This window comes from Apus apus, chromosome 3 (genome assembly GCF_020740795.1).
Source record: "Apus apus isolate bApuApu2 chromosome 3, bApuApu2.pri.cur, whole genome shotgun sequence".
Taxonomy (NCBI): domain Eukaryota; kingdom Metazoa; phylum Chordata; class Aves; order Apodiformes; family Apodidae; genus Apus; species Apus apus.
Window position 1 is genome coordinate 105,053,832 of NC_067284.1, and position 26,818 is coordinate 105,080,649.

The following is a 26,818-nucleotide window of genomic DNA, read 5'->3' on the forward strand; positions in this document are numbered from 1 at the left end:
TTGTAGATAAGTTGATCAAGTATGGGTTTGATGATCAGGCAGTGAGGTGGATCAAGAACTGGTTGAAAGGAAGAAGTCAGAGAGTTGTAGTCAATGGGGCAAAATCTAGTTGGAGGCCTGTGACTAGTGGAGTCCCTCAGGGGTCGGTACTGGGACCGGTGTTGTTCAACATCTTCATCAACGACCTGGATGAGGGTACAGAATGTACCCTCAGCAAGTTTGCTGATGACACCAAGCTGGGAGGAGTGGCTGACACACCAGAAGGCTGTGCTGCCATTCAGAGAGACTTAGACAGGCTGGAGACCTGGGCGGGGAAAAACCTGATGAAGTTTAACAAGGGCAAGTGTAGAGTTTTGCATTTGAGGAAGAAAAATGTCATGCACCAGTACAGGTTGGGGGCTGACCTGCTGGAGAGCAGTGTAGGTGAAAGGGATCTGGGGGTCCTGGTAGACAGGAGGATGACCATGAGCCAGCAATGTGCCCTTGTGGCTAAGAAGGCCAGTGGCATCCTGGGGTGTATTAGAAAGGGTGTGGTTAGTAGGTCAAGAGAGGTTCTCCTCCCCCTCTATTCTGCATTGGTGAGACTGCATCTGGAGTATTGTGTCCAGTTCTGGGCCCCTCAGTTCAAGAAGGACAGGGAACTGCTTGAAAGAGTCCAGCGCAGAGCCACAAAGATGATTAAGGGAGTGGAACATCTCCCTTATGAGGAAAGGCTGAGGGAGCTGGGTCTCTTTAGTTTGGAGAAAAGGAGACTGAGGGGTGACCTCATCAATGTTTACAAATAAGTAAAGGGTGAGTGTCAAGAAGATGGAGTTAAGCTTTTTTCAGTGATGACCAGTGATAGGACAAGGAGTAATGGATACAAATTGGAGCATAGGAGGTTTAAGGTGAATATCAGAAAAATTTTTTTTAGTGTGAGAGTGACAGAGCACTGGAACAGGCTGCCCAGAGAGGTTGTGGAGTCTCCTTCTCTGGAGACATTCAAAACCCGCCTGGACGCCTTCCTGTGTGATGTACTCTGGGTGACCCTGCTCTGGCGGGGGGGTTGGACTAGATGATCTTTCGAGGTCCCTTCCAACCCCTAGGATTCTATGATTCTATGATTCTATGTTCCATTACAAGTGCCATTATTTTCCACTTGTGTAACAGCCTTTTTCCTGGCATGGAAACTGAGTTTGTATTTCTATCATCTGTCCAAGCTGAAAATTTCTGTGGGTGATTACTGTAAACTGCACATGCATATTCTTAAATGAAATAATATACCCATCTTTTTTTTTTATTCTTTGTTGTTTATGCTGACCTAATTTTGCCTGCTATACTGAAGTTTAACAGGTGATACTGCTGTAAATTTATCTCAGAGTCAGGTAAAATTATGTATGATAGAGATTAATAGTCTCTGAAGGGAGAGCTGGCTGGTTTTGATGAGTATATCAAATCTCAAAGCTCTGTTTTCAGAGCTTTTGCCTCTTGTTGAGCTTGTGTGCAAACAGATGTTTTCAGCTTTACATTACACAAATAACTAGAGAAAGGTATTTGATGATGTTCTATTGGAAGGAGAATATATATGAAATAGAAACAAATAGCTTTATGCTTAATTTTTTTGTAAGTTACTCCAACAGTGAATAAGCACAAATAGGAGCAAATAGTCTCTCTTACAGTTGGACTGTAGAGAATTACAAATGATTAATACTTATTTAAGGAAAAGAATAAGTCAGAGGATTCTTCTAGGTCCTGATAATCTAGATCTGAAACAGATTTTAAAACCAGAACTAAAACTGCTAAAACTTTTGCTGGTGCTGTGTTGGTGCCGTTGTGCTAGAACATGAAGTGTGGCACAGGAGCAGGTATACTGAGGCAGTAACATCTAGCAGAGGGAAGAACTGGAGAGCTGTGCATAGAATCCCTCAAGTCTCTCCTTCAGAACATCAGACTGCATCTCTAGCAGTCCTTAGCTTCCATTCAGAGCTTTACTTAATTACAGAAATGTCTTCATAATAATTTCAATTTATTAATGGTTGTAGCAGTGCTAGGTTGGATTTTTGGTCTAACTAGCCATCTACCTTCCTGTCTGATAGCAGCTGATACAGTTGCTTAGGGAAAGGTTTTAAAATGTTCTATAAAATCATGCTTCCTTGGGCACATAGTCTCAGCTTCCAGTAAGCCTAAATTTATAGACATCCTGCAATGGATTTTGTATCCTCACCTTTATGCTTAACGCCCCGATGAGCCCCTTGTCCATTCATTTTTCTGTATTATTTTTAAACCTATTTTGATAGTTTCAATATCCACTGCATTCTGAGACAATGAGTTCTAGAATTTGTTTAAACATAGTGCAGTCTTTCATGGATTACTCATTATTTGGATTGTCTTTGTTTTCACTCCAGTTAGTATGTCTAAAGTCAGACATTTGAATCGGGTTACTAGTCTTTGCAAAGTTCGTGTACATTTCTTGTAAATAATTCTTTTCTTACTTTTTAGATTTCCAGATTGTGATGAGCCATATCCTCGTCTTGTTGACCTCAGTTTAGCTGGGGAGCCCACAGAAGAGGCCCCAGTGGCAGTACAGAGGGATTATGGCTTTTGGTGTCCTCGGGAGTTGAAAATAGACCCTGATCTGGGTTACTCTTTCCTGAGGGTACGGGACTGTTCCCCTCCTTGCCCAAATATGTATTTTCGGCGTGAAGAGCTCTCCTTTGCTCGCTACTTCATCGGAGTGATCTCCATCGTCTGCCTTTCTGCTACCTTGTTTACTTTTTTAACTTTTCTGATCGATGTCACAAGATTTCGCTATCCAGAAAGACCGATAATATTTTACGCTGTCTGTTACATGATGGTGTCCTTAATTTTCTTCATTGGCTTTCTGCTCGAAGACCAAGTTGCATGTAACGCATCTAGCCCTGCCCAGTACAAGGCTTCCACAGTGACACAGGGCTCTCACAACAAAGCATGCACTATGCTTTTCATGGTGCTCTATTTCTTTACCATGGCTGGCAGTGTTTGGTGGGTCATTCTTACCATCACGTGGTTCTTGGCGGCGGTGCCAAAATGGGGCAGTGAAGCAATTGAGAAGAAAGCATTGCTCTTCCACGCCAGTGCCTGGGGCATTCCAGGAACTCTAACCATCATCCTCTTAGCAATGAATAAAATTGAAGGTGACAATATTAGCGGCGTATGTTTTGTTGGCCTCTATGATGTGGATGCATTAAGATACTTTGTACTTGCACCTCTCTGCCTGTATGTTGTTGTTGGAGTTTCCCTTCTGCTAGCTGGCATTATCTCTCTCAATCGAGTTCGCATTGAAATCCCATTAGAAAAAGAGAACCAAGACAAACTAGTGAAGTTCATGATCCGGATTGGCGTGTTCAGTGTTCTGTACCTCGTGCCACTGTTGGTTGTAATTGGCTGCTATTTCTATGAGCAGGCTTATCGAGGTGTGTGGGAGACGACGTGGATTCAAGAACGCTGCAGAGAATATCACATCCCCTGTCCCTATCAGGTGAGAAAAACAAATACAACATATTCAGGAGTGCAGAAAATGGCTATTGAGGGAATGTGTTAAGACTTGCTTGTCATCCCTACCTGAAAGTGATGATATTCCTGCAAGGGAAGGTTCATACCTTACTCAAATTGTTTGGATAATGCATTAGGTCTTCTGAAAGACTACGTATTATTGGGAAATTGGAGGCTTGTTTCAGCTGATTGGTGGTTTTTTTGTGGAATATCTGGGCTATATGGGATCTATACAGGATATAAAGATGCTGTTTCAAATGCATGTCAAGAACAGGACTTAATGAGTTTCTTTTTGGTCATTAGAGACGAGTTGAAAGTTTTGCTCTGAAGGAATTTTGGCATTTAAAGTGAGTTGTCATCAGCCTGATTACTGCTTTTTCTAGTTTTTCTTGTTCATCTGTAACAGTTTTGTTGCTATGACTAGCCTAGAGGTTCTGTGCTCATTGTAGAGCAGTCTATGCATCTATCAGAAACATCTATATAAAACTGTAATTGAAGTGTGTTTTGCTATTTCAGTGAAGTTATACTTAGCTGCTCAATTTGTTTAATTGGGTTATCACAGGCCTCTAACAGCACAAGAAATTAAACTGTCTGCTGTTTATTTCACTATTATGCTGGTGCAGTAGTGAAGAAAATTTTGTAAGTATTAATTACTTGAAGCCTGCTTTCTGTTTTGAGCCAAAGTGGCAAATTATTTTTGGAAAGATATTGCATAGCTATTTTCTGCAACTTATTTGAAAGCAGCTTTATTTCAAGAAGGTTGCCAGCAAACACCTATTATAAGGCTGTACACACAGGGGTAGGAAAAAAAAGTACTTTGTCTCTAAAGCAGTTAAAACACCAGGTGGATCATCAAAGCTCACATTTTAATGCAATAACATATCACTTAAAGGTTTGGCTTAGTCTGTAGCTTGATAATAATCCTTTTATTACCTTTTAACCCTTTTTATTGTTTTCTCCGTTAGGTTTTATTAGGATGCGACTCTTCCCTCCCATCCAATGTGTGAGCATTTTTATGGCAGGAAGTGTCTGTCAATGGGTGTGTTCAGTTTCATTTGCCTGATTGACTCTTCATTGCTGTCAAGTTTTAATATGTTAAACTGACTGAGAAAAAGAGAGACACAAAGTTTTCCCTCAATTCTTTTCAAATACCTACCACATATCAATCTAAAATGTGTGTAAGAGTGTATACAATTAAAAGGTTATTGGTTTCTCAGAATGTTGAACAAAAACTACTTTAAACCTTGAAACTTGTGATGCCTAAGAGTGAAAATCCAGGGTAGTGGAATAACAAAAACGTGTAGTAAAATGCTACTCAGACCTCTAGAAAACCATTAACCTAATGGCTCAGTGGGAGTCAAAAGAACAATAATGGTTTCATTCACATCAAATTGGGTTGAAGAACCCGTAGACCCTAGGGAGTGTTAGAAGGGTTTTTCTTCTAACCCATCCCATTTTTTTTCTAAAGCTAAACATGCTTCCTTAATTAAACTATCCAGACTTGTAATTGAAACAGTTTTCCAAAGCTGTGGAGAAAATAATAAATAAATAAATTCTGTCCTTTTACTATGTTAGTAAAATTTATTATTAAATTAGGGGAAAAATTTAAAGCTTTGTTGAGAGTATCACTTACTTGCAAAATAAGACCATATTTGTTCTACGCCTTAGTGTTATTTAACTTAATTTCAAATATTTGAATATCAGTGTCTGAGATTAGACTGTTCCCAGCTGAGCACTATAGTTGATGCTGACAGAAGTTCTATGTGCAAAATTTACACAAGGTGGAGGTAGCTGGAATTTGCTGCTTGTATAGCCACACTTTTTCTAGAACCAGCAAATCTGAGGTTAAAAATCCATTAGTCCATTCAACCGTTGCATCATCTTTGCCATCAGAGCATGATGCCACAATAACTCACTCTGGAAAACTGCTAATGGGGGAGCTGGAGTATGCAGCTGCTCCAGGCATCCTTCCCTGCCTCCCTCCTGTGTGATGGCTCAGGCAGGAGATACCACGGGGTTAATAAATTGCTGCTGATTCTGCTAGCTGCTGCTAAACTGAAGAGGTCCTATAGATATTGTGTTTCTTCGACTACCTAAAGGGCTAAATATCCCAAATGGATGAAGCAACAAGATCCTTTTATGGGGGTGCTGGTGGATGAGAAGCTCATCATGAGCCAGCACCATGTGCTGGCAGCCAAGAAATCAACTGTGTCCTGGGCTGCATCCCCAGCAGTGTGACCAGGAGGGCCAGGGAAGGGATTGTCCCCCCCTCTGCAGGTAAAACAGGCAGCAGTAACCTCTCCCACTGTGCCTGTGAGGGCTCAGATGACCCATCAAAAGTTGAGTGGAGTAAGTATTGTTTCCTTCTGCCTTCTTTTGGTCAGGGGAAAACAACTGCTACATTAAGAGGTGAGGTTCATTTACAGTGTATACAATGGATCTAATAAAATTAAGAAATTTATTTGTGCTTTCCTCACTCTAGGGGAAATACACTGGTTTTGTGGATGTCGGCTTAAACAGGTGACTCGAAGTTGCATCTTGTATCAACCTGAAAAATCTCTTAATTGAATTTAAAATATCAGGGTTTCTGTAGTAGACCATCCTTCATTCAGTGGGAATAAAGACAAATGGACTAAGATGTTAGCACAAGTAATTATTTTTATTGTTTCTGATGCTCAGACTATTTGCAGGAGCTGCAGTGATGTGGTCATGCCAGTCAGTATTATGTCTCTGTGAAGCATCTGCTCACAGCAGCCAAAAAATGTCTTAACCCATTCACCTCCATTTTCACCAAGGTCAGGACATTTTTTCTTCTGGAAAGGGAACAGTGCCTTTGTAGTCTACTTTCAGCACAGTAATATTCAAATGAGGAGCTAAATTCTATGTTGGAATCCCACTTGTCACTCATTGCCTTAAAAATTGGATTTATACTTAGCCTCAAAAAACAAATTAATGGTTTGTGTGAGAGGAGTTCGTGCAGTGGAAAATCAAATTTGCTTTCACTACCTATAGAACCTGGCACCCCCATCATAAACGTAGCATTTTAACTGAGATGTGTGCATGAGGTGTTTATCAAGTCAAGCTTTTATCTCATATATAAACTTTCTAATAGAAGTATAGTGCAATTTTACATCACGGTAGAATGTAGAAATGAAGGGGAAAAATCAGGGAACTGTGAGACAATCCAATAATGAAATAATCCCATCTAGTCCTCTCTTTTGCTACGGTTGAAAATACCTGCTTTGCTGTTCCTCCTTCTTCTGTTTGTAACAGTGGTGGTTCTCCCAGTATCGTATCACCATTCAGAGGGCAGGGCCTTGGAACAGACAGTTGGATTTTTTTATAGTGTTGGGCTCCAGGAGTAATATTTAGGGAAATGAGGTTCTGCATGTTTCTATTGCTGTTCAGCATGGCTGTCATCATCGTCATCTCTATTTCACCATTCTTAACAAGTGGTTAGCCTTCAAAGTTTATCTCTTTCTAAATCTAGAAGTTCCTTTACTATTAGACATCTAACCTCAGATATATCTGTTGTAAGGTTAAAAGCAGGGTAAAAGAAAAAGAAGTTTAAAATGTATTTAGCTGCTGTTACATGTTCTTGTCCTCCAAGCACCACGGTGTTTTATTCTTTACAAGAAGAGTGTAAAAGTTTTGTTCCTTTTGGACATTACAAAGGCATTCAAACTGGGACACAGTGACCTGTCGCAATCTAAGAAAATATGTTTCAAAATTGGAATTAATTTGGCTGCAGAGTGAAATAGACACTCAGCAAAATCTGTCTCCAAAGCTGGTTGTACTGTATGTTTCTCTTGTGAAAACTAAGAGTTCAAATGGTCAATACACCTTTTCTAGGCCAGAGCAAAGGAAAGGGCTGCATCAAGCCAGAAGTATTAAAAAAGTGGAATAAAGTGGTAATTGTCATCTTCCCAAGATAAGGAAATGTGTCTCCTTCCTTGGGTTGGCAGAGTATGGTGTTAAAAGCTTTTACCTCTTTTTTTAGTCCCATCATTGAACTGTGCAAGGTAGTTTAGTCCTGGAAAGGTTTATTGGGCTGAACCACAAAATCTGATTTCCTGCAAAGTAAAAAGGGCCCTGAGTTAAGCTTGATTTCTCTTAAATGCAAATGTAAATAGGCTCCACAATTTTCACCAATGCCTCAGGGTTAGGCTAGGCACTGTACTGATGGGAGAGACATCTCATTTTGGTATCAACTGGGAAAAAACAACATGCAACAAAAACCAACAAAAAACCCCACATCAAACAAAAAACAAACCCAAACTGTTTTAAAAACACTTGCTACCCTAGTGGAAGTCCTTGAGAAAGGAAGCTAAGCAGTATGAATTACCTTTGCTTGTGATCTGATACTCATCATTTCCCCACTCATGTGGCTTCACCAGAATAAGAGACCTTGGTGCTATCTTGCCAAGAGTGAGGATGGTGCTCCACTCTTGTCTTTCCAATATTGTTTAGAGGAATGGAAGCAGATGTGGATAGCGTGTTTGATTTCCTGCTGATGGGGAAGACTTGGTAGCAGGATGCGTTTAGAAGACATTCCGAACTCTGGTTTTGTATTAGAAGTGAACTTTATCTGTTCATTAGGAACTCATGTTTGTGCTGAATGCTGAATATCCATCCAGTCTTGCTCAGTCATCATTGTAATGTACTCCAGGTAGATTCCTAAGCCCAGAACCATAAGTAAAAATAGTGATGAGTACATTTAAACATGGAAGACTTTGAAATTTGTAGGTCCAGCTGTGGGGTCTGTTTACAACCAAGTTAACCAGCATATTGTATGGGCCCTGTGCAGTGTCTACTTTGTTACATCATCTGTTTCTTTGTGCTTGACCTCATATAAACCACTGGAATTTCAGAAGTAAAATAATTAACATGTATTAGAATGAAAACAATGTGAGAATCAAGAACAGCTCCTGATAGCAGCATTTATTAATAAAATCTCAGATGACTCCATCCAAACCAGACATCCTAGCCTCCTCTTCTAGCTGAAGCAGAGAAATGGGCATTTTTATAGTGATTCATTGGACATTCAGATGAATTGTACCCTGACTTAATTTATTATCTGTTTGAAGAGGTCACATTTGCTCTTACTGGATATTTTTATGTTAGGATTTTTACTGCAAAATTCTGGGGAAGTATTTTTGGGGGAAGGAGTAGGAGAGATTGGGAACTTTTCGCAGTCTGTCCCCTTCAAAGACAAGAATATGCCTCAGCACGTTTTAAAACATCATGTCTGGATCCCAACCACTCTTAGCTTGAATCGCAGTCATTCCAGAAGGAAAACTTAGTAATAGTTTTTTTGTCCATTTTCAAAGAAAGGATATGAGTTGGCATCTAAGACAACAGTACCTGGCAGAACATGGGCTTGCATTTGGGAATCTCGTGGGCAAATAATTTTGCTTTGCTAAACCTTGTGTACACAGGTTTCTTCTACTGCAAAAACAATGAGCACAACACGACTATTTTTGCAAATGTATTTTTAACCTACTGAGTTGTAGAAGCCGTTACTATGCTTATCTCTTTAAATCTTTTCTATTTTCTTTCTGATCTTTGCTTTAAAAAAATTAAAACTGCCTTGGTATTTTTACAGACTTAATTATTAAGAGCAATGCTTAAGGTGATGTAATACTGAATATCATTTCTATCAGCAACAAAGATAGACAGTCAATACAGCCAATTTTTATTTTTCCTCTCTGCTCTACTTATTTCACTCCAAGAAGAGGCCCCACTCGTGCTGTGCAATAATGTCAGATGGGTTTTTGCTGAAGATGGGAGTTCTCACCCACTTAGTTCTGTTTGTTGCTGGTGTCGAAGAGAGAGGAGAGGATTAATTGTGGTTACCTAAGAAACCAAAAGCCTTAATGGAGAGAATGTTTTGGTAATAGTACCTCTTGTCTGTCAATGGCAGTTATATGTATCTAGTACAGGCACAAAGGAAAAGAAAGTACAAGTTTGCTAATATATTTCCGTTAACATTGAAAATGTTACCACATTACAGATTATTTTAACGCGTTATTTGACGACTAATGTTGGATAAATGGATTTTGTTACTAGGATAATCTCTGTCATCTGCTGATGAATTTGGCTCAAAAATGTGTCAGTCTTCTTGTTTCCCATTTTCACGAATGTACTTTTTGATCTAGTCATTTTTTTTTTACTGTTAGGTTTTCAAGATCATTTTAGATGTCTCAAAATTAACACTGTTGTGATAAAGGTATCTTAATTTCAGACTGGTTTGGATCACTGACGGCTATAAATTGCTTTCTTTTGTCTCCTTTTTGAAGGTTGCTCACCTAACAGGGGCAGGGGTAACATCTTCAAGCGTATTTCTTTCCTGCTTGATGTGGCTTTGTCCTTCTTTTCCTGGATGCCTGGTGCCCTGAGCAAACAGGGTGGGAAGGGCACTGAAAGCAGAGCCTCCTCGCAGCCGCCTTGCCGAGCAGTTTCAACACAGGGCAGCTTTCTAATGAACAGGTGCCAACTGAAAAGCAGCAGTGGTGGTAAAGTAATGGTAGGCTGAGAGCCAAGAGTATGGGAGTGTTTTGTCATCTGCTCGGCTGTTGTTTCACTCTGTTGAATATTGTATCTCGTAGTGCCTACTTTTAAATAAAATTGGGCAGAAGCAAAAGAGACACTGAGAGAAGCCACTCTAGCTTCCAGCTCAGGTTTTACAGCTACAGCTCTTCGTTTCCTCCCCACCCCTGCAAAAACAGAGTAGAAAAACAAACTAAAAAAGCCTTTCTTAATGTGTGTTATTCAAACTCAGTTTTTATAGCACTTTTGTCACACAAAGTCTCGGTAGACATTTGAATTTACTGTAGAGATTTTAAATTTTGTGGTGGCCAAAGTTGACTGGTGCACTTATAAACGCTCTCATCACAGACTGTCTTTTCCCATGGCTGCATTGTGGGTGAAGTGTAACCCCTGTTGACACAGGCTTTATTTTCATGCACAAGTGCTTTAGAACAATTGCACATGCGGACCAGAGAGAAGAAAAGATCAGGCTTGCAAACATCTTGCTGAAAACAGTGGCAGGAAGTAATTGTTGAGATGTAGAGTCTGCGATTTTGGGGTGCTGATGAAGCTGGGATTGAATTTCCCCTTTTTTATTGGCTGCAATATATGGCATTTTCCAGTTTTGGCCATTTTCTCCTATAATTAGAGGTGTTGCCCCTATCTTTTTAAATACAAAATGTCTCAGCTGTTTTACCATCTGTGTTACAGTGGGTCTTCAGAAACATGTGGGGGAGAGCACTAAACTGGATACAGAAAAGAGGCTTTGTTAAGAAATGTCTTAGCACAGTTTGCATGTGGCACAGGCATAAAAAGAATATACTTAGAGATGTCTATAAATCTAGACTTCTCCTCCTCCCTCTTTTTCATTAGTTATTGTTTAGAATTCCTCTTAGAAGAGGTAATGGATTTGCTTAAATCTGCCCTAAGGAATTGCTTCTTGTTGAATGTAATTATTCTGTCCTAAAAAAAAAAAAAAGGAAGAGGTTGAGATAAAAACATATTTTCTATATTGCTGTTTACTCAAAAGAGACTGAGCAAATCTGAATGATGAGTTAGGCTTCTTTCAAAAACAAAAGTAATGTCAGCTTAGAACAACATTAATCACAGAATTACACTGTTTCCTAGCAGCGATTCAGTTAATTTCTCCTGTTACAGATGCTTAGAAAAAGGAATGTATTCAAGAAAAATAATAAAAGCAAGTTAATTTCTCAGAATTCTCCTTTTCAGCATTAGTAATATCAGCCCTGTCTCCTTCTTGCACATACAGGACTTGGATAAATCCTACATAGGGTGCAATGTATTCTCTTATCTCACCTTGGCATGTATGCAATTTCCAGTCAATTAACATATTGAGTGAAAGCAATCATTTCATTCACATGACTCATTTCAGGCTGTTTTTTTAATTGGATTGACTGAGCTAGAGACAAAGGAAAATGCTGATTGCTCAACCATTATCTTCAGACAGGGTGATTTGTACTTGCACCCAAGTATGACTCCTCAAGGTCATCTTTTTTTTTCTTCTTTTTTTTCTTTTTCTTTCTTTAATTTATTTTTATTCAGTATTTTGATGAGGGTGACTTGCCAAAAGAGGTCAGATCTTGCTATTTTTGAGTTCTCAGCTTCATTCCATTCTCTTTTTAATAAGCATGCTTTATATCTAGAGCAGCCTTTAGTTCCGATTATTAAGGAAGCACTCTTTCTCTACTGACACTTTTAATTGCTATTAAAATGGCAACAAAAACTAAGTGAGAAGGTCTGATTTCTCTGGGCTTGAAGCACCAGCCACTCTTAACTGTCAGAATTGAATGTTGCAGTACATGTGTTAAGAAATCAGTCACCTCAAAAAAACCCAAACCACTTAACTTTTAATTTTGTTAAAGTGAATTGTCTATAACTTGCATTTGAAAATTCTGACTAGCAATGCATTCATTAATTCTGATGACTCTTTCAATGGGTTACAGAGCTGAGATGTTGGGCAGTCATATCAAAACAGCTGTAGATCAGCTTGCAAAGAGAAGATCTTTAATGGGAAGTTGACTGTAGATCTCTGCCAAGATCTCAGCAAATGCTGAACCTCGATGTTTATACATCCAAATATTGTGCATCCAAGTGGATTTCAGTAAGATGGCTCATGTTGTCTTCTTTGTAGCTTTCCTTGACTATGGAATGACTTGTCATGTCAGCACAGAAAACCAATAAATTTTAGGGATGCTACACTTCTGTGCATTTATTCCTAGTAATTCCAGAATATCATTATTATTTCCAATAAGTTTCTAAAATTTCAGTCCTGGAAGGGTACTTATGTTTGAATAGAATTGGTCTCAGAACTGAACAGGTCTGACAGATCTTCTTAGATTTCAACTGCCAACAATGAATTTTCTTCAGAAAGCTTGGGCTTTTCAGGAAAGTGTGATTGTAGTCACCATATCTGTAATGCCACAAGGCATAGTGTGAGCAGCCAGCTCCTGCAGGGAGTGTTTTGAGAGGTTTGCTTAGCGCTGTGACATAAAGCAGTTCAGAATATGGTCTGTAAATGCACAAATATAGAAAGATGTTTACTCTCTCCCTTAAAACAATTTGTTTCTAGACCGGATATCAGCACGATTAAAGACTATGCTTAAAAATAATAGAGCTATTGTAATTATGGAATATAATGAGATATATGAACTAAGTTGTCCTATAAGTTTGGTCCATATCTCTCGGGCATGTTCTGTGTGTCCCTTGATCTTGTTAAACATCCACTTACATTAGACATGGTTGGCTATATGGCAGGAAAAGGTAACAAATACTTGCACATTTTTAGTTTGCTTTTTCTTTTACATTATTCATCTGAACAAACAGTGCCCCCCTGCAACATCCTTCCATTAGTTCTTCATTCTTAACAGAGAATTTTTCTGTTTCCTAGATTAGTAAATGCAGAAAAAGAGTAAAGTATCTCTTCCCAACATGTGAGAAGGTTTGCTTTCCACATCAGCTGAGCTCACTCAAGCGTCAAAGTTCAACTGAGAAATATAAAAATACATTTTAAAAATGTAAATAAGAATATTTTTGTACAAAAAGGACTATGTTTGAGTTATCTAAATAGCTGTGTTATTCACATATTTTCCATTGACAATTTATGTTATAAGTTATGTGGATATATATTTACTTGTGTTTTATGTGTTTTTTGTTATTAATAGACTTTCCAAAGTCATTATATATAATATTTAATGCTGTTTTATGTTAAAATAATTGTTATGCTCAAAACAACAAAGACCAGTGCCTATTTTTCATTTTCAGCTTGATAGAGTCAAAGCATAGACCCAAAACTGATAAGCAGTATCAAAAACTAATGAGTATCACAACTGATAAGCAATATCAAAACTGATGAGCTGTGTCTTCTTCCAGGATGTAGAACATTCACAGATCAGAGTTAGAGTGCTCTGACCAGACTATGTTACTCCTCATGTTTGAAGTTTGGGACTTCTCTTTCTAAAAATACATTAGGTATGGGTTTAACAGCTCAACGATAATATATGAAGATATTTTGATCTCTAGTGCTGAAGCAGTTCTTTCAGAGAGAACTAAGGGGAGTTATAAGAAAAATGAGGTATTAATAATTTTTATTATTATATTTGAGTGTATTATACTCTCTTGTTTATTTGGGAGTAGCTGAAGGTGGAAGGGACCTGTGGAGATCCTCTAGTTAAAGGATTTCAAAGCAGGGTGACCTAGAGCAGGTGGTTCATGGCATGTCCAGCCAAGTTTTGAGTATCTCTGTGGGCAGAGACTCCACAACCTCTCTTGGCAACCTCTTCCACTGTTCAACCGCCCTCTGAGTTTTACAGTGTTTATTGTTACATTTTAAAATTTTCTCAATTGACATAATAACCCTGACACCAAATTATTTTTTAAAAATTCACTGATATTTTAAAATCAAATAATGTAAATTATCATTATTATTACCTTCACACTGTGATTTGAAAAAGAAGGCCTGTAGACTGATGAACATAGTAATTCTATCTGTGGAGAATGAGAAATATTTTATAAATGCCATGTTTGCTAAAACAGCTCTTTGTTTCTTTTCCCCTAGGTTCTGTACTTCTTTAAGCCATGCTTTGGCTCTTATTTGTATCTTTACAAAATGTCACAAATCTGTTTCTTACTATGTCACCTCCATTTATTTCACAGTGTGGTGATTACTCATTCAGAACCATTATTGAAACAAATATAATCTCAGGTGCAGCTAGGTTTCTTCCTGTATGGCTTTATGTGACTGACTGCATTGTGTTGGATCAAAATAGACTGTAAGAAGGAAACAAAAAAAAAAACCAAAAGTAATGGAAGGGTGCCAGGAATGAGGTTCTGTTCAAGCTTGTCTTTAGAGGAGGAGTGTGTAAGAGCATACATAGTCTTGCCAAAGGAAAGTAAGAAGGGATGCAGTTGCAGTGTTAGAAATCCATAAAGGACATTAAAAATAGCTGCTGAAGTCAAATGGCTGTGCTGGCAGAATGATAACGTGGTCATGAATAAACCTCAGTTGGAAATGAGAAAATTACAGGATGAAGTAAGAGGGGGAGATGATGATTTCAGGATAAAGATGAGTAACTGAACAGGCTTGTGTGCCATTTCTGGCTGCAGCAGTGGAAGGCTTGACTTGACCAAGGATGTTGCTTTTGTTCTGTGTGCTTAATGCCAAATATCTTCATTCAAGTGGGAGTTTATTAATGAGGATATATTCTGAGCCTGGGTTGTAGTAAGCTTGCTGAATTTTGCCTTGCAAAAAATTTAATACATTCAAGAAAGAACATCTACTGCCAATATGTATATTAAGGCTGCAAAGATTTTAGTCCGTATATGTTTTTAGTATCAGGGTTGACAGAAATCAGATAATCTGATTCATTAGCAGCTTTTATTTTTTTGTGATTTATTGTTTCATTCCCAATGAAGTGCTAATATCTGGAGAAAAAATGCTATTTTTTTCTGAATGGCAGCAGGGAGCTTCCAACCTCTCTGGCCACAGGACAGATCTGCCAAATGCAACCTACTGCAGTGACCCCTCAGTATCCCTAATTTGACAGATCTGCCAGTAATTCAGGTAGGCATCTCCTTCTTCTTGTCTTAATCTCTGTGATAGGTATATCAAGCAGTGTGTTGTGGGTGCAACTCAAGAAGCATTTGCTGATAAAACTTTGTTTCAGCCTTAAGTTTATTGACCCATTTTAGCTCATGGCAACTGCAACCCCTGTTTGCACAAAGACGTTATCCTTCAGTAACACCCTCTGGTTCCACAACAGAGGTAAGGACAGCTGCGTGCCATTTTTCTTGATGAGCATTGGGATTTAAGGAAGAGAAATGGTAGTAAATGAGTTTTGGTTCATCCTTTGTGTTCAACACCTTTGGGTGAGTCGTGCCTTCAACTAAAGTTGTACTTTGTAATTTTAATCCATGTGTTAGTCACAGGTCTAAGGGAAAAAAGAGTTTATATGTCCTTGGACATGTTCTGTCAGACAGTTACAGCTCGTCTAAAGTGAGAATTTGGGAGATGGACTGAAATGGTACAAAGTAAGGAATATATTTTGGAATTGTGAAGTGATTCTTTTATTCCGATGGCAAGAGGAGGGTTAAGCTGTGCTGGAGAAGCTACTATGTGGCAGGTGGGGAGTTGCTTTTTGTCTCTGCAGAAGACAACTGACTTCAGCTTGGGCATGGCTGCAGGGAAAGGACAGAGATATCCAGCTCTCTCATGGGTAGTACACTCAAGTAGACTTGCTTTTCCCATGCTTCATGCCCAGTGTTAGTAAGAGACTCGTGATACCAGTTCCTCATAAAGGTAAAACACGAGGGTGGTGCTTGGGCAATCTCTCTAATTAAAAACCACAGCTAGCACTTTAAAAATTAGTTGCTGTGATTGAGTGCTGTCTTCCATTTCAAGATAAAGCCACAAACTATCAGACATCCTGATAGCTTCATCAAGATTTAGCTTTCCCTTGATAAACAGGGCGTTCTCCCAGAAGTAGTCTCCTGAAGCTGCAGAATCAGCCTGTCCCAAGAATTTTGTGAGATCCCTGTAAGATGATCACTGAGGCTGGAGTCTTCTTTCCCATCCATGAATGCAAGAGCAGTTAGCTCAAACTTCTTGATGATTGCTGGTTGCTGACACTGTGACTAACTGCAGGGCCTGAAGGGCAAAAGCGTTGGAGGCAAGTCATTAGACTCTAGTTATGAGTCAGGACCTTTTTAGTTGTCCTCTGGGATCTCTTTTCAAGAAGGAGATAGATGAGGAAGCCCTGCAGTATAACCTTGTCAGAGGCCACTCTCTGCTATATTATTTCTTATTCAAGCTCTTTTTTCCAGTAGATGATTAGACCTCTGTATGTTCCCCTGGCACAACACAGACAAGGGATGACTGGTGAAAAACAGTTCAGGTAATGGTTTCAAGCTGCAAGAGAGAAGATTGAGATGAGATTTTTAGGAAGAAATTCTTTACTGTGAGGGTGGTGAGACACTGGCCCAGGTTGCCCAGAGCAGCTGTGGCTGCCCCATCCCTGGCAGTGTTGAAGGCCAGGCTGGATGGGGCTTGGAGGAATCTGGCCTAGTGGGAGGTGTCCCTGCCCATGGCAGGGGGTTGGGACTAGATGAACTTTAAGGTCCCTTCCCACCCAAACCAGTGTGTGATTCTAGGATTCTTCTGTGGATGAAATAATTGCTTTCCCAAATATTTATTTATCATATATCTTCATTGTAAGATGCCAGAGAAACTCCAGAGAAATTACTCTAAAATATAATTAATTGTATTTTATATGTTCTGTTGAGGCAGGTTTTTTAAGGGTGTATTTTACAGGCACTTACACAGACTAAATTATTGAAAAAAAATGTATTGCAGATGCATTTGGCATTATGAGATGGATTGGCAGTGCCTGGGCTAACACTTAACTTCTTAAGAACAAGCTTTCTCCAGAATAGCCTGTATCCCATTAAGATGGTAATTTTATAAGCTTTAATTACACTGTCTTATTTATATATTTTTAGCTTGTGTTAAGTTTTGAAGCTGTGTGTTACTGGCCCAAGTCTTGTACAGGCTGATGATCACTTTGCTTTAATTTCCACTCTGGGTATACAGCAACTCTGTAGTTATTAAGTAAGCCTGGAAAGTAGTTAGTAATGCTTTTCTCATAATTGTTCTAACAATTTAATTGTTTTAATGTGAGCCAATGGGCAAAGTGAGTGTGTGGTGCTTCATGCTCCTGCAGCTGATGAGAGAGCAACCAAGAGCAAGAACAGAGAGCATCGTTGTCCTTACGTAGCAGCACCAACCTGCATCTTCAGAAATCCTGTGGTCTCAATTACCATATTTATTCTGCATGGAGTAGTCTGGATATCTCATGAGCCGTGTGGCTTCTGGTATTTAGAACCAGAAAAGTTTTGTTTCACTTCTTTTGGATGCAGGGAGTTCTCCTAATCCTGTTTCACACTGACTTCAGCTATTCTGAAGCTCATGAAGTAGGTGTTGGCTTTGTTGTTAGCTTGTAAATGAGAGCTAAATTGGGTTACTTGTTACCTTTTTTTTCAGGTGCTTTTAGTTTCTCAATTCTGTGCAACCTAGTAGCCAGAATGGTGGCATGGATTTGCTTGTTGGAGAAGAGCAAGACAGGAAAGTTGCAAGATACTAATAACATGGAAAAATAATTTTATTTTATTTTACAGTGACAAATGCTACTACATTTTATTGAGAAGTGAGTGGTGTGAGTATAATATTCTAAGTCTCAGAGCAATGACAGTGATGGAAATGGTTATGAAAGTGAGACTCTGGGATCAGATTCCCTTTGGTCTTTCCCCCACTTCTCCCATTTTCAACAAAAGGATGCGTTAATTTGAATTTCATTAGTTTTTATCCTTAGGGAAATATCAAATGATCAGCGTTATTGTGGAGCCGTTCCCCAAAGGAGGGGGACAGGTGTTGTGCTCGTGCTTTCACTTCACATATGCAGCAAGATCATTAATTTGTGATTTCATACATTTGAGTGGGAAGAGGCCACTTGTCTCTATCACTAAAAGGCAACCATGATTGATCGTTCAGGGGCAGAAAGGGAAAATATTCAGAAATTAGTTATGTAAGCATCCAAAATTAACAGTGTGCCTACAAAGGAGCATTGTTTTTCCCTGGAGGAACACTGAAATTGATGGTTTTAACCTCCTCTCTGAACACCTGCCACTGTTGTGTTTCAGTAGGGAAACAACGCATTCAAACAAATGTCTTTTCGTATTCACTGAGGAAAGTACATTTCTGTTTGATGTTCTGTTCCAACCCAGCTGCTATGCCAAGCCAGCAGATGGGAGGGAAGACATGGTTTCCAGAAATCTCTCTATCACATATGCAATCTTTGTATCTGACAGAACTTGTCTGTTGGTCTTTGCTGGGTGAAACATCAGTGCCTGTGCTGCTTGCGAGATGTGTCTGAACACAATAGAGGGAAGTGTAGAGCGCACAACTCAAACCCCTGCATCTACCTCCTTGCCTCTTTTTTTCTTGTTAGCTATGTGCCTCTGAAGGCCTAGAGCTGCACAGCAAGACAGACTCAGTTCAGGGACTCAGATCCGTGCAATCTAATGTTCACCCAGGTGTCTTCACGAAGCCTGTCAAGGCTTTCCAATCACATCTTCCTATCTGGCTGCCTTTGCTGCAGCTCCAACTTGACGTGCCATGATCAGGCTGTTGCTCAAGAACAATGCTAACTGATTGGCACTGGCTTTGCTAAATTGCCAAGTTCTCATGTTGCTGGAGTGCACGAGCCCCTCTTGCATCCCTGGGAAAGCGATCTGGTATGAGGGAAAATGGAGAATCACCACCAGTATTATCTTTCCTCTAGGAGAGGTTCTCACCTTGAAGGACATTGCCACTGGCTGCCTTCTGGTCTCTGTTTCCTTGACACTGTCTGCCCTCATGGAAAGGCAGCTCCTGCTGTTGAGAGCAGACCAGCGTGCTTGTAATAGAGGCTTTTCTCTAGAAATAAAGGTATTATCACAGTTCTTTAAGACCCAGTGGAGCTCTGCATTGTCTCTAGATTTGTGTCTGTGGCTTGGCAATGCATAAGAAGGCCTTTGATACATGATAACAAGGGGAGCAGTGACGCTGACAGGTGTAAAGAAGGGTCTGGCAGCAGTGCCAAGAGGGAAACTGAAGAAATTACTGAATTAAATTACTTAGTAGATGTTCACAGTTACCATTTCCTCTGATAACAGGAGTATAGCCAGCCTAAACTGTGGTATTAGTTTAAGAGGTTTTTCCCCCCTTGGCTGCATCTGCAGTGGAACTCAGTCTCTAATATGACAGGGCTTGCTTTTCTGGTGGGATCCATGCTTCTCCATCTGTGCCAAAAATGTAATAATATTTGAGAGCTGTTATTGTGGAGCTGTAACAGTGCTTGCCCTCTATTTTTAGGTGCATGTTGGACTTTTCACAACTTGGAATACTCTCAGAACAAAAATGAAGGTTGAAGTTAATGCTCATACCAAATTAATTTCAGGGGAAATTACTGTAGTGCGTAATCTGTGGCTAATTTTGAAGTCCTAAATTAGTCAGCTAAGGAGAGTTGGATGGTGCTGTGGTTGTAAAGGGTATTCTGTGATTAAATACCCCTTTAGATCCCTATGAAACTTTGAAAGCTGAATATCTACAACTCCTTCAGCATTTAAACCATTGAGGAAGAGCATGAAGATGTCCCACATCTCTAGATGAAGGGTAGAGGGATGTAGTGTGTTACTATATGAAAATTACTGCAGTACATCAATAATGTGTTGTAATCCAAAAATGTAACAGCGAATGCTTTCCACATATCTTGTTAAAATGCTTCTACATCTTTAATTGTAGCCTCAGAAGCTTCAAATATACTTAAAAGTGAAATCACAAACAATAAGAGACTGTGTTTCTTAGGCTCTTCTTTTCCTTATGCCACTGAGAGTTCTTTTTGTGATATTTGACTATCTGCTGAGTAAATTACAACATAATAATGATTAGCAGTGCTTCTTGTCTTGTAATTCTATAAAAGAAGAGGAAGTTCTGCATGGAGAGTTCACATTAGGGATTTTTACTTTTTGTTGCTATGGTATTTGTTATGTGTAGTTATATGGAGCTCAGCATAAGCCGGCAGCTGTGAAGGGTTTTGTAGAAAAATAAAGGTGAAAATGCATTTTTGATCCTTAGTAACTGCATTTCAGTTTATTTTTCACCTTTCCATTACAGCAATAGGTTAGCTTTCTTTAAAAAACTTTGATATTTGTGGTGCACAGCATCAGTGGTGTAAGTTTACCCATTTTGGTTTTGTTCTTGTAAAAGAACTGCCACATTTCCATTTAAAACTTCCTGGAGAGAGATTTTCTCTGAAACATACAATTTTAAAATAAAAACTTGTCTTCATGTTCTTGCCATTTATCCATTTCCAAAGTGTATATTCCACCATGCTTCAGTTTTGGTACTTTTAAAACTACAACTGGTTTTCACTTTCAAAGTTGAAATACTTCTATTTTCTATTACAATGAATAATAAATACATACTGTGCCTTTAGATGTTTCTCAATGTCCTCACTTTTAGGGAGATATGTAGATTCAATCAATCCTGAAAGGAGTTAGCATTTGACTTATATATTTGAATATTCTGAAATTTAAAAAAAACAAATGGAAGGTACATCAAGTGACCTTACTACCTAAGCATGGATGGCTTCAGAAATCCAAGTGTCTCATTTGTCAGTGAATCAGCCTGCCTCTTTTTCTTCATTTCTGTTACATCCAAAATTTGGGTGACTGCTCTCTTGCCTACATTTGCAAAAGACTCTCTGCAAAGAATCAAACGAAGCTGGAGAAGAAAAAATTATAACCTCTGCAGACATGGGAGGATGATCTTTTACATCATCTAGGACCATGTTATATATTCTTGGCATGATCCTCTTTCTGGTTGGGTATCTGGTCCAGCTTTCCCTGTCATCTTCAAAGGTGGTTGATCACATAGGGTTTTGAAGGGCTTGAAAAGAAGTCTGGAATTTAGTGAAGTGTTGTGTCTCTTCTTGTCATTCATCTGAGACAAGTTGTAAAAAATTAAGATGCTGATTATTTTAGCATTACTGCAGCAGCTTTTTGCCAAAGAACTTGCCCAGAAAATCATTGAGGTTTCATGTGTTGGAGTCAGATACTTCTGGAAGAGTTTGGGTCCTGCACAAGGAATTTGTTGAGGAAAGGGAGAGCAAGTGATTCTGTAGTGCTGGAATTGCTGGTGGTGTTGCTTCGATTGATCCACATTTGCCTCAGTGGCCCCATTTACCTGGATTTTCTCAGCAGGAGGCCTAAATAGCAACAAATGAGCTGGGCTGTGGAAGCTGAGGGTATCTTATATTTTTTTCAATAGCAGAAGTGCTACCGAAACAGTTTCAACCTTATACTCACAGTCTGTGGGGATTTACTATAAATAAGGACCCTTGTTTCCAGAACTATCAATGCTGTGGATGTGTAGCAAAGCAGATCACATGGGCAGATGCTTTGGGAAAATGTTTTGCATTTCAGTAAAGTGGTGTGTGAAGTCTGGCTATTCCAGGTGAAATTATAATTTTGTGTATCAGGAATATATCTAATCATGCTCAAGTCTTCAATGCTTTGCACTTGTACGTTGTATCTTACATTCTTCCTACACAGGCAGGCAGGGCAGCAGAAGTGAAAATCTGTTGGATTTATGCTCTGAGGGTGAACAGAAGTGAAATTTTGCCTAGTTTTACTGCTTTGAAAAACTATGCAACCTGTTCTCTGTCCTAATGAAAGGAAACAACAACGTTTAGGGCAAGGAGTCACATGGGTGCTGTTCTGGGAAATGGGCTCGGAGGCCTTGGGTTTAAACACCTGGTATTTTCAGTTTTATAACCTGAAACAGTAATTTCAAGTTCTGTTTTTCCTATGTTAATTATTATATCCACAGATTATAAGACATTTATATGTATCTTAAAACAGCTGCAGTCACTTTCAAATTAGTGATCTCTGAGTCTAATGTGTTGCCACTTGAATTGCTTGATCTGTGCAAAGAAGCTTATTTCCAATAAATGTTTGTAATGATGTTTAATAACTTGCTTTGCCAAACAGTAGGATGTTCTTCCTTTCACTTGAAGAAATTGGTTGTATATATTTATTTTAATTTTTGCTTGGAATGATTTGTAACACCCAGCATTAATAGGTTGAGCCAGAAGTTTTGGTATCAAAGTATTTAATAGAATATCTTCATGGAAATAATATAATTTACTGACTGCAAGAGGGATTTGTAATATATTCAGTATAATACTACTCATCACAGCACCTGATTTCTGTTGGCTCTAGCATAAAGCAGTCTGACTCAGTCAATTAATAGAGATGTCCTGTAGTACAGTGAGCAGCTGAGACCTTTAGCACTAGAACTGTTGTCTTATTCTTAATGCAAGACTCAAAATTAAATTCCCTTCAGGCTGGTAGTTGTGCCAGGGGAGTCTTGGCCCAGCAGAAAAGCATTATATGTAAACACAAAAATTTACCTGAATATTACCTTCATTAAGAAACAATGAATTTCACCGTTTATTCCACTTAACACCACATTTGCACATTATGAAATGAGATAATAAGGTTAATTTTTGAGAGCTTAATTTTGTTGGATAATTTTTTATTGGGTAATTGTTAAGATTTTTTTTTGCTTAAATAGAATCTCGCAGGTTGACTACAAAAGAACCTAGAAAGCCTCCAGACTCTTTTTGCATGGTTAGATGGATGCAAGTGTAGGAAGATGCATATGGTCATTGAAGATCTTCAACATCGGTGTTTTTCTTGGGACAGAGACTGATGGAAAGCTTGCTAAGGAGTGATAAGGGAAGGACTGGTGCGGGGGGAGCCTTGATCCCACTTGATACACAGATGAACTTTAAGAAACATCCTATAAAACTATTAATTATGTTTCTATATTAAGTTGAAAGATGAGCATGTAGTTATGGAAGACCAATATAGGTGGTCCTGAATTCTGGTCATGCTCTAGTCGTGCTATGTGATTTTGGGCAAGATGCTGAAAACTCCTCTCATTTTCCATCTCCAACAGTAATATTATTTTAAAAATGTGTAATAATAAACAGCATTAAGCAGTGATTGCTCTATTTTCACTGGTCTGTGCAGAAGCTGTGCTGTCTGTCAGCACTATAGGTTTGGAACATCATGGTGCCTGCACCTGCTTCTGGCAGATCATCTTGGCACAGTAACTGTGTCGAATTCAGGTTTTCAGTTTGGGGAAAAAAATGGTTCTTGATGTTGTTTTAGGAGGTAGTGTATGTATTTCTACATGAATATAGGCTCATAGAATCAGTGGGAAGCTCTGACTATCACTGTCAACATCTTTCCTAAACTGGTAACACTCAACCTTAAAAGATGCTGGTCCCCACAATTCTTGTTTGAAAGCTATTTCAAAGTCTTGCTCCTGGAAGGATGGCATTTCTTCATGGCTCATGCAGCCATATTTCTTTCCTATTGCTGAGGTGGAATACTCCTAGGTGTTTTTTCCCCTTGTTTCAGCATTTAGGGGTTTCACTTTATGTAGCTTTTTTTTTTTTTTTTTTTTTTTTTTCCCCCCACACACCTCTGAGTCTTTATAGGCCAAACAAGCTTCTTAGAAGACAGGCTGTCTGTTCCCTGCCATCCTGCTCTGTACCCCACTGCTTTCCAGGAAGATGAATGCAAACTGAATTCTCAGAACTTTACAAAATATTTCAGTCTCAGTCTTACCTTATAATGTTCCCCATTAAATAGCTTGTTTGATATTTTCAAACAGGCCAATAGATGCCCAGTAACAGTTTTTGTCAGCTGTGTCACCATCAGTCTCAAAGCTGTTGCTCCAGGTACTACTGGGTAGAAAGAGACTGAATTTCATGAGCATCTCCCCATGATTAAACACTCCCAAACCTTCCTGCCATACTAATCCTTGAGGCATCTGTGGATCTTTCTGATCCTATTATGTACTTACTTTATTGCTCTAGGGATCAGGAGAATTTAATGCAAGATCAATCACATTTCCACTTGTTTAAAAATCTTTCCCAGCCTTGGCTTTACACATCCTGAAGCCATGCTAGTGGTAACCTTGTATTGTCATTGTGTCACAATATGGGACAGTCACCAGTTTCTGCCTCTCACCTGTCAAGTTCCTTTTCTGATTCAGGTCAGCTGCTTTTAGTTGTGTTTCTCTCAGGCAGAAGACCCTTCTGCTCTGGACCCACTCTGGTTAAAGGCCTGTCAGTCCTTACCAAGGAGTCCTCAGCTCCAGGATCTCCTCCCCTCCCATCTGGTCTGCCTTCTGCTCTTGCCATCACATCTCTTGTCCTTTTATTTCATCTGTTTATCATTCGCATTCTCTCTTGGTCCTTGGCTGCCTTCATTTTCTTTCTAGTCTTCCAGGACTACTTCCTGTTCTCCTTTATTGTGCTGTTTCTGTTCATAGTCCTCATCCCCTGTGACATTAAACATTTTCAAGGTGTTCTGCAGACCTGGTCCTTCAAACTCAGCCTTGCTGTGATCAGTTTTATTGTCTCCCCTGCTTGCTGACTCTGTTGAGTCTCTTGACTGTACCCTCATTCTGATTTTCTGACCACCTCACCCTCAGCTGTGATGAAAAGCAGGGAACCTCTTCCTATCATAGAATCATAGAATGGTGTGGGTTGGAGGAACGTTAACGATCACCTAGTCCCAACCCCCCTGCATGGGCAGGAACACTTCCCACTAGACCAGGTTGCTCCAAGCCCCATCCAATCTGGCCTTGAACACTTCCAGGGATGGGACATGCACAACTTCCCTGGCAACCTATACCCCAAGGCACTCAATGGCCAGTGGATGTTTGAGATCTAGAGCACCTTCCATGGTCACAGTGTTAGTGGCAGTGTTGAACAAATGCTTACAGAAGACTTAGTGATATCAGAATAAGTTAGTTCCTCTCCTCTACAGCCTGTAGAAGACTGTGGTATCTTTCAGGCTTGCACATGAAGTTCTCTGTCCTTGAAGGTTCAGTGTTTGAGCTGGATTATCGATTCAAGAGAGTGCCTGGATGCCTGATTGTTTTAAAACTACCTTACAGACTTTCCTTGAGATAACATCAATGTATCTTCTATGCATCTTTTCCAAACAAACCCTTTGCCTATCAAAATGTTTGCAAAAATAGGCATGGTGAGCAATTTTTCAAATCCAATTGATCCCATTGAATAATGGGGGAGAGGTAGGAGTTCTACCAAGTGGGTAAGAATCTGGTAGTCTTACCTTGCAGAAGCCCTTGAGTTCCTGAGAGAAGGAAACCGTGTGTATAACATTCCTCTGAAGGCTAGGGAATAAAGGATCATTGCTGAGCATCCCATGAAGCATTTCACTGGCATTTTTCCCAACAGCAAATGTAGCACCTGGTTTTGTATAGGTTAATTCCATCAAAGAAATTAGTCTTTATAACTTGTAGACTAGAAAACACTTCACAATTATTCAGGGCACAGCCAACAGATCAGGAACACAAATGAAGGCCAGGACCTCACAGCAGCTGAACCTTTTGTTTTGCCCAACAGTGGGCTGTGCAGCACGCTTGGTCACGCTCTCTAGAGCCATGAAACAAAGGAACCTTGTTGATGTTTACTTTGGCTCAAGGCAAGAACAGTTATTTTAAATGAGTTAATAAATGGAGTAGTGAATTATGCTGGTTTGTATAATCTTCTCCTTTTTTTTCTTCTTTCTAGGTTACTCAGATGAGTCGTCCAGATTTGATTCTCTTTCTCATGAAATATCTTATGACTTTGGTTGTTGGGATACCCTCCGTCTTCTGGGTAGGGAGCAAAAAGACCTGTTTTGAGTGGGCTAGCTTCTTCCACAGACGCAGGAAAAAAGAGTGAGTATTGATACCCCATAGCTAAACTGGTTGAGCAAATATTCTCCTCTTCCCCTGTGGTCCTGGAAGAGTATTTGGTTAGTTTGTCCTGAAGGCAAAGATGGGAACAGATAGGGGCGACTCTCTTAGAAATCTCTACCTATTCAAAATTAAGTGAGAACAAGACAAGCAACAGCTCAAAAAAACCCTGAAGAATTGTCACTTATTTTTCCATAACTATTCTTTGATCCCAGAATCAAATCTGTGTCACTCCGTCTGTTTTCAAAATATTTTTTAACATGAGTTAGGTTTCAGTTGAATACTACAAGTTCTCTGCCATTTACTAAGAGGTGGAATTGAAATTTTTTTTTCTAAATATGCCTCTCTAGTCAACTGAATCAGACCTTTGAATTAAAATCAAACATAAGTTCACCATAAATGCAGTTAAAAGCAATTGTCTCTGCTTTTAGTCTTCCCTTGTGCATTAGTGCCAAAGCCCAGTTTGATAAAATGACAGTAGGAATGTCTTACAGCTTCTGTAAGGTTGAAATTACTTTAGGCTGAGGTATGGCATACATTTAGATATAATCTATGGTTTTGTAATAGCTATGAATAGCTATTTTCATAATGGAAAATACTTTCTTTGAAGTAATTGTTTCAAAACAGATGCACAAATAAAGGAAGCCTTTAAGTTTGCTCCATGATTTTGACTTGTCTCTCCTGAGCAGAACAGGCCTTAAAATTACCTTTAGTGGAGTTGGCGGAAATTTTTCTTTATTCAAAAGATGACCTACTATGATATGCACAGAGTTAGGAATAACTTAATATGAGTTTAATACGTGTACATGCTTGTAGATAGGATTTACGTAGAGGTGACATACTAGTCTGGTGGGTAGAGGACAGACACAGAGTTAATGAAGA

General features: G+C 39.2%; 1 protein-coding gene across 1 annotated transcript in view; it reads left to right on the forward strand.

The window, feature by feature from the left end:
* FZD3 (frizzled class receptor 3) overlaps positions 1–26,818 on the forward strand; it is a 64,357-nt gene that overhangs the window by 30,492 nt on the left and 7,047 nt on the right. Inside the window, exons 4-5 of the mRNA XM_051615481.1 lie at positions 2,479–3,496; positions 25,770–25,918. Of these exons, the coding sequence (XP_051471441.1) occupies positions 2,479–3,496; positions 25,770–25,918 (1,167 nt within the window). The remainder of the gene's footprint in view (positions 1–2,478; positions 3,497–25,769; positions 25,919–26,818) is intronic.